Raw genomic sequence first — 12,313 nt, 5'->3', positions numbered from 1 at the left:
TATATATATAATGTTTAATAGGAGAATTACTTGCTTTAAAAAAAAGTCAGGGACACAATAATTAGAGAAATGTGAGTGTACTATCTCACTTTAGGTAAGTCGTTGCTATAAAATATTGCATATAAAATTCTCAGGAAACTTCCAGAGAAATTGAAAACATATCTTTGTATTGTTCAAAGTGATTGTCTTCAATGGCCATCACAGGAAGGAAATGGCCATCATTTTCTAGATGTGCTGTGCACTGTCTCTTCCTTTGGAAAAATAAATAAAACCCTCCTGTGATGCTTCGTTTTCTCACCAGCTGCTGCCCTGCTCCCTCCTTCCCTCTCTCCTCTCCACCAGCCACTGACATCCCAGTTCCAGCCCTTGCTTGGAATTCTGCCCCTTTCATTCCTCTGAAGTCGGTCCTTGGAGTCACCAGTCCCCTCCAGACGCTTCTAGGTCCTCCTCTCATGTGACTGCGCCACGATTCTTGAGACACTTTCTTCTCTTGAGTTCTCCTTCTTCTGTTACCCTCCCCTCCATTTCCTGTTCACCCCTCTGTCCTGCCTCAAAACCATTGCGGCCTCCCATGCTCAGACCCCACTTTATTGCCTCCCTTTGTTATGCACTGACCTGTGTATCTCCCCTCCCCCTACATTCACATTTTGTCCTAATCCCAGGACCTCAGAAAATAGATCTTATTTGGAAATCGGGTTTTTTCAGCGGTAAGTAGTGAAAGTGAGGTCACATGCAGACTGGAGTAGGCTGGATCCCTAATCCAGTACGAGTGGCGTCCTTATAAAAAGGGGAGATTTGGACACAGACACACACGTGTGAACCTGAAGGCAGAGATCGGGTGCTACTTCTACAAGCCAAGGAACCCCGAAGATGGCCAGCCGGCCAGCAGCAACTCAGGGAGAGGCCTGGAATAGATTCCCCTCACAGTCCCCAGAAAGAACCAACCCTGCCCACACCTTGATCTCAGACTTTCAGCTTCCAGAATCATTAGACGATAAATTCTGTTGTTTAAACTACCCAGTTTGTGGTACTTTGTTAAGGCAGCCCTAGCAAGCTAATACACTCCTGTTTTGGTCTAGGGACACCTTTATACTCTTAAAAATTATTGAGACACCCCACTCCCAAAGAACTTTGGTTTATGTGGAGTCTACCTACCAGTATTTACCAAACTAGAAATTAAAAGTCAGAAAATTTAAAAATATATATTAGCTCATTTAAAATATTACTAAGCCAATTATATATTGATATAAATACATATTTTTATGAAAATAACTTTATTTCCTAAAATAAACAATAATTTAGTAAGAAGAGCGACATTATTTTATTCTGCAGATCTCTTTAATGTCTGACTTGGATTTCCTGCTGATTGTCTTTGCATACCTACTTTTGCTTTCCATCTGTTGCTATATGGTATTTTTGTTGAGTATAAGAAGAAAATCTGGCCTCACGTAGGTATGTAGTTTTAACAAGGGGAAAATGTTTTACTAGCTTTTTCAGATGGTTGTATATATTTTTCTTTAATACCACACCAGAAATTAACAAGTAGTAATTTTTAAAAACATAGTTGCAATGTGGAATCTGAAACCAAATCAGTGACCTTTTCATTTAAATCCTTTGGCTGGTCATGTGCTCTTTTAATGAATCACTTGCCCATCATGCATAGGTCGTTTGGAAAATATTAGTTCATTGAGTTATGCAGATCTTCCCAATGTTGTCACATTTCCTTATACAACACATTTTAAATGTCACATTGATAAATATATGAGACAACAACAACAAAAACAAAAAATGAGACAAACCCAGAGATGTTTCTTGACCCTGAGGTCCTTGGAATTTCTGTCTTCTCTCCACCTTTTAGATTTAATAAATGTTCTACGTAAAATGTTTAGGGTTTTTAGTGTTTCTTCTTGGGAAGAAAAAGGATTTGTACTCCATCTTTCCAGAAGCAGAAGTCAAACTAAATTTTTAATTAATCCTCACCCGAGGATATTTTTCCATTGATTTTTAGAGAGAGTGGAAAGGAGGGGGAGAGACAGAGAGAAACATCAATGTGAGAGAGACACATTGATTGGTTGCCTCCTGCATGTGCCTGACCAGGACTGGGGATCAAGCTGCAACTGGTACGTGCCCTTGACCAGATTGAACATGGGACCCTTCAGTCCAGGGGCTGACACTCTATCTACTGAGCCAAACCTGCCAGGGCCAAAATAATTTTAAAAAGTGAATCAAGCAATGTCACTCCCCTGCCTCAAATTTAACAAGGGCTTCCCAGTACTATTAGAATAAAATCCAAGTTTCTTACTGGCTCATTGGGACCCCCACATGGCTTGGCCCTGCCTATTCTGACACACCTTACACCACCTCCCCGCCCCTCACATGCCCCAGCCACATTGGCCTCCTCTCTGCTTGTTGAGCAGGTTGCTTCTCATGCCATGAGACAGTATCCTGCAGTGGTTGTAAGCAAGGACTCTGGTGTCAGATGCACTGTTGTAGGTGACTGTGTGACCTTGGGCAAGTCCCTTAGCCTCTTTGTGCCTCTGTTTCCTCATGTGTAACATGAGATTGAGAATACCACCAACCTCATACAGTTGTTGAGGAGATTAAATGGGTTAATACATGTAAAATCCTTAAATGTATTCTGGAGTCCAGCACACGGGAGACGCTCCACAGATATATGAGCTAAAGCGACGGCGTCACTCCCCTGCTTTTGCTTTGCTGTTCCTGCTGCCTGGAATACCCTTCCCACAGCTTCTTTTTCACAAGACAGGCTCATTGTAACCCTCTGAGCCTCAGTTCAAATGCTACCTCTGAGAGAGGCCTTCCCTGACCACTTATCTAAAGTAGCTTCCATTTCTCTAAAGCCTATCTTTCTACCATGGCATTTTTTATGACCTGCAGTATCTGGCTAAGCGATTCCTTGTTTACTGTTGTCTCCTTCCAATGTGGCTGGGCATGTGAGGGGCAGAGAGGTGGTGTGAGGTGTGTCAGAATAGGGAGACATAAGCTTCATGAGGGAGGGAGGCCTTGTCTCTCTTTACTGCCTTGTCCTCAGAGCCCAGACAGTGGCACAGGCTCTCAGTACATTTTGAACAGATGAAAGAATTCAGGTTGTTTACAGTTACACACTTATTGCAAACAGTGCTACAGTAGACATTATTGGAGTTAAATTTTGGTTTACATTCTTAACATGTTTTTATTTTTTTAGGATGAACTTTCTCCAGTGGAAATGCAAATTGCCTTTCAGAGAGATGTGCTCATTTATAGTCCTGCCAGGGTCCCTGGAGTATGCTGGCCGTTTGCTCCTTCAACTTGGGGCTTTAGGAGAGAAAAAAACAAACTTTAACCTCTCCTGCCCAGTGGGTGAGCGTCGACCCATGAACCAGGAAGCCATGGGTTTGATTCCTGGTCAGGGCACATGCACAATTTGTGGGCTCGATCCCCAGTAGGGGGCATGCAGTAGGCAGTTGATGGATGATTCTCATCATTGATGTTTCTATCTCTCTCTCCCTCTCCCTTCCTCTCTCTGAAATCAATAAAAACATACATATTTTTTAAAAAGACCCTTGAGCCCTGACGGGTTTGGCTCAGTGGATAGAGCGTCGGCCTGCGGACTGAAGGGTCCCAGGTTCGATTCCGGTCAAGGGCATGTACCTTGGTTGCGGGCACATCCCCAGTGGGAGGTGTGCAGGAGGCAGCTGATTGATGTTTCTCTCTCATCGATGTTTCTGACTCTCTATCCCTCTCCCTTCCTCTCTGTAAAAAATCATTAAAAATATATTTTTAAAAAAATAAATAAAAAGACCCTTGAGCCTTAGCTGGTTTGGCTCAGTGGCTAGAGCATTGACCTGTGGACTGAAGGGTTCCAGGTTCGATTCTGGTCGGGGGCACATGCTCGGGTTGTGGGCTCATCCCCAATAGGGGGCGTGCAGGAGGCAGCCGATTGGTGATTCTCTCTCATCATTGATGTTTCTACCTTTCTCTCCCTCTCTTCTTCCTCGCTGAAATCAATAAAAATATATTTAATAAAAAAGACCCTTGATTTAAAAAGAAATAAAATAACCTCTCCTTTATGCTTCCACCCTCTAAACAAATATCTAAGATCTTATATATTTTGCGGTAAGGACACTGAGGCTTGGTGGTTAAGTAGCTTCGCCAAGGTCACCTGTGGTAAACAGCAGAGTTGGGATCCTGACTCAGCAGTTTGGCTCTGGACTCTGCTCTTGATTGTCAAGATGTACTTTTTCTCTGTATGTTCCTCAGTGACTCCTGGGCAGGGGACATTGGAGAACTAATGCGCCCAGGCTGAAGGAAGACACAGCAAACCCCAGCGGGGTGAAGAGCTGCAAGAGAGGTGGGCAGGGGGAGGGTCAAGAAGCGGGCGACACTAGTTGGGGCAGGGGCTCCTGCCTCCAGAGCTCATCTGCCATTGTGTTTCCTTCTGCAGTTTCCAGTTCTAATCTCCCTGCCCTGCTCTGCAATCCTGAGTTCAGTCTCTGGAACTTTGCCCAGGTGAGTGTGAACTCTTGAGTGGATCTGCTCGGAGGGGATGGGTGGGTGCCAACAAGCTCTGCTGCTTCTTTTTTTTTTAATTGATTTTTTTTTCTTTGAGAGAGAGAGAGGGATATGAACACCTATTTGTTGTTCTACTTGTTATGCATTCATTGGTTGATGCATTTATTGGTTGATTCTTGTATGTGCCCTGACTGGGGATGGAACCGCAATCTTGGCATAAGGGGACGATGCTCTAACCAACTGAACTGTCCAGCCAGGGCAAGATCTGTTTCTTAAGAAACCCAAGCAGGACTTTTCCTGCAAGGTGTGATTACAGGCTGCCTGCTCCCTCAGAGGTCCCGGTCTCCACCGCTCCAGGTTCAAAATCCTGTGTCTGAGCTAATGGTTCCCAAAATGCCTGCACCCTGCTCTTCCCTGCTGCCTCTAGGCTCAAGTTTGATTTCTCACCCTGTGTTTCCAAAGCAATGGTTCTAATTTGTTCACACATAAGGATCACTTCAGGGGCTCATTGAAAAGGCAAATCTCAGATAAGCTAGGAAATTTGAACACCGACGCGATATTTGATATTAAGGACTTACTGTGGAATTTTAGGCGTGACCCTGGTATTATATATAGAGTTGTCCCTTGAGCAGCATCGGCTTGAACTACATGGGTCCATTTATATATAGACTTTTTTCAGTAAATGTGTACAGTACTGTAAATGTATTTTCCCTTCCTTATGATTTTTTCCTGAGGATATTTTTTCCATTGATTTCTAGAAAAAGTGGAAGGGAAATAGGGAGGGAGGGAGGGAGGGAGAGAGAGAGAGAGAGAGAGAGAGAGAGAGAGAGAGAGAGAGAGAAACATCAATGTGAGGGAGGCACATTGATTGGTTGCCTCCTGCATGCACCCCTGTTGGGGCTGGGGAACCTGCAACCAAGGCACCTGTCCTTGACTGGAATCGAACACTCGACCCTTCAGTCCGTGGGCTGACACTCTAACCACTGAGCCAAAGAGGCTAGGGCTGATTTTCTTTTTCTTTTTTTAAAATTATTTATTGATTTTAGCCCTAGTTGGTTTGGCTCAGTGGATAGAGTGTTGGCCTGCAGATCAAAGGGACTCGGGTTCAATTCCAGTCAAGGGCACATATCTCTGGTCAGGTCTCATGCAGGAGGCAACCAATCGATACGTTTCTCTCATACCGATGTTTCTCTCTATCTTTCCCTCTCTCCCACTCTCCCTCAAAATCAATGGAAAAATGTCCTCAGGAGAGGTTTAGCAACAACAACAAAAATTATTTATTGGTCTTAGAGAGAGGAAATAACATTTTCTTTTTTTTTTACATAATGAAAGGTATATTTATTTTCTTTTACATTCAATACTATTTTGTATTAGTTTCAGGTGTACAGCATAGCAGTTAGATAAAACATTTTCTTTTCTCTAGCTTATTTTAGTGTAAGAATATAATGTATGATACATATAATTCAAAATATGTGTTAATCAACTGTGTTATTGGTAAAGCTTCAGATCAATAATTCTGGGGGAGTCTAAAATTATATGCCAATTGTCAATTGCAGGGTAGGGGGAGGGGAAGAACAGAGGGGTTAGCACCCTAACCCCTGAGTTGTGTGTGTCTAAGCACATACATAAGTGAATCAATCCTTATCTTTTAGAGATACATACTAAAATATTTTGAAAGAAATAATATGATGTATGGGATTTGCCTTAAAATAATCTGAGACAGGTAGAAGCATATAGAGGATATAAAATTGAACAATTATTGATGCTAATTGGTCTGTACATGGGGTTCCTCAAACTGTTTCCTGTACTTTTGCAGATGCTTTAATTTCTCCATAATAAAATGTAAAAAAAAATGCCCCCAAACTAGAAAGCACCCCTCAGCCTGGACTACGCTTTGCAGGTACCCCAGGTGGGTGCATGTGGGGATCTGTCCACCCCACCTGGAGAAACTGCTCTGCAAAGCTGGGTAATGTGAGCTCAGGTGGTCCCATCCCTGGACCAGGAGAAGTACATCAGATTGGCTCACTCGTCTGCTCTTTACCCGTCCACCAAACAAAAGAGAACGACATGACCTTCCCGTGTGACCCTGCTCTTTTCACCTGGGTCACGTGGACACAGAATTGTAGCCATGGGGTATTTATAAAGATTTGTCTGTCTATGCTCCTTTCAAAGTAAAGTGTTTTGGAAAGTAATTGTCGATAGGAGGATGAGTGTGATTTTTTTTTCTTTTCCAAATTATTTTTTTAAATACATTTTTATTGTTGAAAGTACTACATAGGTCCCCCTTTTCCCCAAACTGCTTTTTGTTATTTCATTGTTACCATGAAAAGGAGTGCTTGGTGTGCTTGGTCCACACATTGGACTGTCCCAGGGCCCTCCTGAGGCCTCAAGAACCCTCTTCCCAAACCCTGTACTCACGGTGGGGGAAAGGGTACATCACTTTCCGCAGAGAAGACAGTCACTGCTTCCGGGTCAACAGAGGACACAGGTGGGGGGAGGGAGCCCGGGAGGGGTGTGAGCAGGCCTGCGGGGCAGGTTTGTCCTCACCCAGGGCGGTGTTGATATAACAAGAACTGCCTCAGGGCGCTGCGGGAGCCTGGGAAGGAGAAGCACCAAGTCACTCCCTGTGCCTCTGCAGGGAGGCCACTGTGGATTCCCCAGCCAGCGCGGCCCAGCGGCCCTGCAGCTGAAGCTCCTGCTCAGGGGTCGGTGAAGGAAAGAAGTACCGGAGAGCTGTACCCCCGCCAGCTCCAGCCCCCAGCCCCGGTCCAGGATCCGCTCGGAAGAAGCTGGGGTAAGAGCTGTGCTTTTTGGTCTGCACGAAGCCAGTGTCTTCTCTTTCTATAAAAACATTGCTGTATTTATCAGAAAGGGCAGTATGAAAAGTTGATTCATTTTGGTGTCCAAAGGCAAAAATAGGGGAGCAGACTATGCCTTCTGGAGGGAGGGGAGATGTTTAGCTTCTAGTCAATAAATCGGGAAACATGTTTTGAGCACCAGCTTTATGGTTGAGCTAGACTGGTGAGAGTGAAAAACATACAAATTTCTACCCTCGTGGATCTTTCTGGCGATTGGACAATACAGACAGTACAAGTAACTGTAGAGGATTGGTATTCTGGGGGCATATAGGAGGGGGCTCAGCTCACAGGGGGTGTTGGTGGTGGTCAGGAAAGGCGTATGGAAGAAGCAGTTCCTTACAACGAGTCGAGAGGAGTGACAGGGTGAGCTGGGATGCAGGGGATATGGGATGGGAGGAAAGGGTTGAGTTTCTAAATCCAGGGGGAAGCATAGACAAAGGTCCTGAGGTAGGAGGGGCCTGGGGGGAGAAAGTCCATGTGTCTGCAGAGCAGTGTGAGGAGCAATGAAGCCAGAGGGGAGGCAGAGGCCAGGTTATGCTCCCTTTGTAGGCCAGGTCAAGGGAGTTAGACTTTCTCCTGCGGGAAAATGGAACAATGGAAGGATTCGAACAGGAAGGATAGACTCAGGGTCTCCAAACAGTAGATACTCCACATGTTATAAAATGACGTGAGGAAAAGGGGCTGACTCTGGCAGTGAGACAGTTCTTCCAGAAGGTTGGACTTTGGGGAAAACAATGTGGTTTGGCAGCAGTAGGGCAGTCTAGAGGGTCTTTGATGGAAATACAGTCTAATATCCTTATTCCATAGAGAGAACATACAGATTTATTAGGGCAGTCTAGAGGGTCTTTGATGGAAATACAGTCTAGATAAATATCCTTATTCCATAGAGAGAACATACAGATTTATCTCATTTCTACTGACTATACAGGGTTCTGCTGTATCAGTGTAATCATCTCCCGGTTGATGGATATCTAGGTTAGATCCATTGATTATAATTATTATATACAATGTTATTAAAACTTCCTTGTGGAAATCTTGGGTCATGAATGTGGGGAATATAAAATTTTTAATTGAATTTATTGGGGTGACATTGGTTAATAAAATTGTATTGTTTCAGGTGTACAATTTTATAATACATCATCTATATATTGTACTGTGTGTGCATCACCCCAATTTCTAGTTTTTAAATCAGGAGTCATTCCTGTTGGATTTTTTCCCCTGTGGGTTTCATTTAGCTCAACAGAAAAGTTTTCATCATGAGGTTTTCACACATTTGCTACCTCCAGTATCTTTGTCTCCTGCAGACAAGGCTGGGTCAAGATGGCGTCTGTGTTTCGAAGTGAGGAGATGTGTTTGTCACAACTATTTCTCCAGGTAGAGGCTGCATATTGCTGTGTTGCAGAGCTTGGAGAGCTTGGATTGGTTCAGTTTAAAGATGTAAGTACTGCCCTAGCTGGTTTTGCTCAGTGGATAGAGTGTTGGCCTGCAGACTGAAGGGTCCCGGGTTCGATTCTGGTCAAGGGCACATGCCCAGGTTGCAGGCTCTATCCCAGTGCAGCAGGCATCAGATCAATGATTTTCTCTCATCATTGATGTTTCTATCTCTTTCTCTCGCTCCCTCTCTGTAATCAATAAAAATTAAAACAACAATAACAATATAAACAAACAAACAAAAGATGTAAGTACTGCCGAAACCGGTTTGGCTCAGTGGATAGAGTGTCGGCCTGTGAACTGAAGGGTCCCAGGTTCGATTCCGGTCAGGGGCATGTACCTTGGTTGCGGGCATATCCCCAGTAGGAGATGTGCAGGAGGCAGCTGATCGATGTTTCTCTCTCATCGGTGTTTCTAACTCTCTATCTCTCTCCCTTCCTCTCTGTAAAAAATTAATAAAATATATTAAAAAAAAAAGATGTAAGTACTGCATTCTTTTGAGGCCAGAGGAAGGTGGAGTGGGTGTTGACAACTCTTTCATGCTACTTCTTGGTACTGAACAAATTGTAGGAAGCAAAGCCCTGAGCTGGAATAGACGGCATTCCATGGTTTTAGTCTTCTGTCTAGGATTTGCGATAACATCGGGCAGATGACTTCCTAACATGACCTCTCTTCTTCCACGTGTGTTGTTTGATCTGAAAGTAATATAGACCAATGTACATTAAAAATAATAGACCATACCTCTCTCTCCCTCTTTTTATATTTTTTATTATTACAGTGTGTTTGGGCAGAAGGAATTCTCAACGTGTAAATTCACTTCAGCTTCCCTCTTTAGTGTTTTATTATTCTTCTTCTTATTTGTCTGTCCTGCAGTTAACGTGGGGATGCAGGAGTGTTTGGAGCTCTAATGCAATCACTACATGTTAGATGCATCATATTCTATTTTATGTGTAGCAACTTCAGAGCATTGGATATATCCAATTGCATGTGGATTACCAAACCTTGTTCCGAGGAGAATTCTTCCTGACTTGTCTGTCCCAGGACAAAGTATCCTGGAGTCTACAGTCTCCTAAAGTGACATTCCAGGACTACGGCCTGGAGTGCGATGTTGGATATCAATTCCAAGAGGCAGTTTAGATCCGCCTCAAGCCATTTTGAATCCAATTTAGAACACTGGTCTCTACTCTTCTTTACTTCCTCACCAAGGTCAAGATCAATACTAAGCTCCTGCATGGAAGGATTGGCTTGTTTGCGTCCCTAGTCCCTAGCACATGAGCCACTTCCTCACTAACGTTGTGTTTTTTTTTTGGCTGAGCTGAGGGTCACCAGCCCAAGGACTTGGAATTTTTTTGATGCCCACGATGCAAAAACTGCATCTATGCAGTTTTCAAGGTCCAATCATATTCATGACTCCATTGAGGGTTTGAAGGCTCATTTGGATAATTGTTTCTAAAGTACAGAAACCTTAACTGTGGGAGGACTTCGCTTCTCTTAGAAGGGTAAGAAGGCCAGAGCTGAGGCATGTGGGGACTGAGTGTAGGAACATCAGGGTGTGTTTTGCCTGTAATATCTGTCTTGTGTGTGGAAATACCTATTTCTAAGACAATTTTAGTGACATTCTCCAGCATTTAAAAAATATAATAAAATAGCCAAAGGGAGTATGAAGGCATCTGTTGCTACTAATGTGTGCCATGTGGTGTTTTCCCTTTTCTAGTTAAATGTGGATGTGAACAGCTTCCAAAGGAAATTTGTGAATGAAGTCAGAAGGTGTGAGTCAATGGAGAGGATCCTCCGTAAGCCAATTTTCTGCCTACTATCTAGCTCAGGGGTCCTCAAACTACGGCCCGCGGGCCACATGCAAATACAAATATTGTATTTGTTCCCGTTTTTTTACTTCAAAATAAGATATGTGCAGTGTGCATAGGAATTTGTTCATAGTTTTTTTTTTTTAAACTATAGTCCGGCCCTCCAAAGGTCTGAGGGACAGTGAACTGGCCCCCTGTTTAAAAAGTTTGAGGACCCCTGATCTAGCTGAACTGGCGGGGAGGTAAATGGCATGCAGGTCTTGATTAACAAAGGTGTCCCTATTTGTAGTACTTTTCCAGGTGATCTGGAGGCAGGGTGGGGGAGGTTAGAGATTGGATCCAGGTGCTTCGGGCAGGTCCCCGGGGCAATTCAGGTGACTGAGCTAGCCTAAAGCCACTGTCCGGCTTGATCCCATTTCTTAGATATGCGAATATATAATCACCTTAGGCTCTCTGTTGGGGTTTCTCTTCACTCAGGTTTTCTGGAAGATGAGATAAAGAATGAGATTGAGGTTCAGTGGCTGGAGAAGTCCCCACCGACCCCGCTCCCTCGGGAAATGATTACTCTGGAGGTAGGTTCTCCCCTACTTGGCTGAGGACAGCCGGGAGCTCGGGAGCCACTCGTGGATCCATTACCCAGTTGCTGAAGGCGTGGGGTGGGTATATGTGGTTTCCCACGTGTCAGTGTTACTCCCCAGGAAAATGCCACTGTGCCATTTTTAGAGTCACTGTTCCCGATCCAGGAGAGAGCTTTTTCCCGCTCCCAGAGAAACCCCTTGGGAGAACGGTTTCCTTCGTGGGCAAACGATTCTTCTAGGCAGCGAAGTCTTATCTATAGGGTCCCGCGGAACAGGCCTTCTGCTGCTTCCATGTCCTGGCCATTGAAAGCAATCCTGCAGTTTACGTGGGGATGCAGATATTTTTTTGAGATAATGACTTCATTTACTTTCAACCAACACCCAGAAGTGGAATTCCTCAATCCAGGGGGATATTTCCTCATTATCTGGTGGGAAGCATTGAGTTCAGTCTGGGCTGAGGCCTCTCAGACTGGCTTCTGAGATTGTGTGAGAGGATGGCAGTTTTCTTTAGTCTGGGATGTTATGTATGACTGGGGGGCCCTCCCTCTTCCTCCCCCCTCTCTGTCTGCTTCCTTTATAATCACCTGGCCTCCGTGGCTCAGTGGTTGAGCATTGACCTATGAACCAGGAGGTCATGGTTCAATTCCGGGTCAGGGCACATGCTGTATTCTCTCATCATAGATGTTTCTATCTCTCTCCCTCTCTTTTCCTCTCTCAAATTAACAAAGATATATATTTTAAAAAATAAGCCCTCTAGGAGCTTCTAGTGCAGATGGTGGAGGGGGAAGCAGGGGGAAGGTGGTGGGTAGAAGATGTCAAAGGATGGCAGAGCCAGATCATGGAAGACCCTGTTGAGAAAATAAAAATAAAAAATGCAGTTTTGAATCCTCAGAGGAAGGACTCACTAAGGGAGGCGGGCAGGTAGGTTTCACGAGCTTATCTCTGGCTCAGTTTATCTTTATTTTCTTTGAAGATAACTTAAAAGCCGTGACATTTTTGTAATCCCCAGTAGTATACATCTATGTACTCTAACAGAGGTATGAGACTGGCAACTCCCCTAGAAAATATTTTAGATGTTGTCATTTTAAAATCTGGATATTTGGGGGGAAATAGCTTTTAACCAAAATGC

The 12,313-nt window shown here is 44.1% G+C and overlaps 1 protein-coding gene across 3 annotated transcripts in view; it reads left to right on the top strand.

Annotated features, from left to right (window-relative positions):
- The window catches only part of ATP6V0A4 (ATPase, H+ transporting, lysosomal V0 subunit a4), a 63,801-nt gene that overhangs the window by 15,231 nt on the left and 36,257 nt on the right, over nt 1–12,313 (top strand). For 2 of the 3 annotated variants that reach the window (XM_005874983.2, XM_005874984.2), the window contains exons 2-7: nt 4,261–4,351; nt 4,445–4,509; nt 7,151–7,306; nt 8,675–8,807; nt 10,516–10,594; nt 11,084–11,178. In XM_005874983.2, coding sequence (XP_005875045.1) covers nt 8,691–8,807; nt 10,516–10,594; nt 11,084–11,178 — 291 coding nt within the window. In that variant the 5' untranslated portion in view covers nt 4,261–4,351; nt 4,445–4,509; nt 7,151–7,306; nt 8,675–8,690. The remainder of the gene's footprint in view (nt 1–4,260; nt 4,352–4,444; nt 4,510–7,150; nt 7,307–8,674; nt 8,808–10,515; nt 10,595–11,083; nt 11,179–12,313) is intronic. The other variant, XM_005874985.2, reaches the window with a different exon arrangement.

This window comes from Myotis brandtii, unplaced genomic scaffold (genome assembly GCF_000412655.1).
Source record: "Myotis brandtii unplaced genomic scaffold, ASM41265v1 scaffold455, whole genome shotgun sequence".
In the NCBI taxonomy this organism is placed as follows: Eukaryota; Metazoa; Chordata; class Mammalia; order Chiroptera; family Vespertilionidae; genus Myotis; species Myotis brandtii.
Note: the sequence above shows the minus strand (reverse complement) of the source record. Positions and strands in the feature narration are given on the sequence as shown.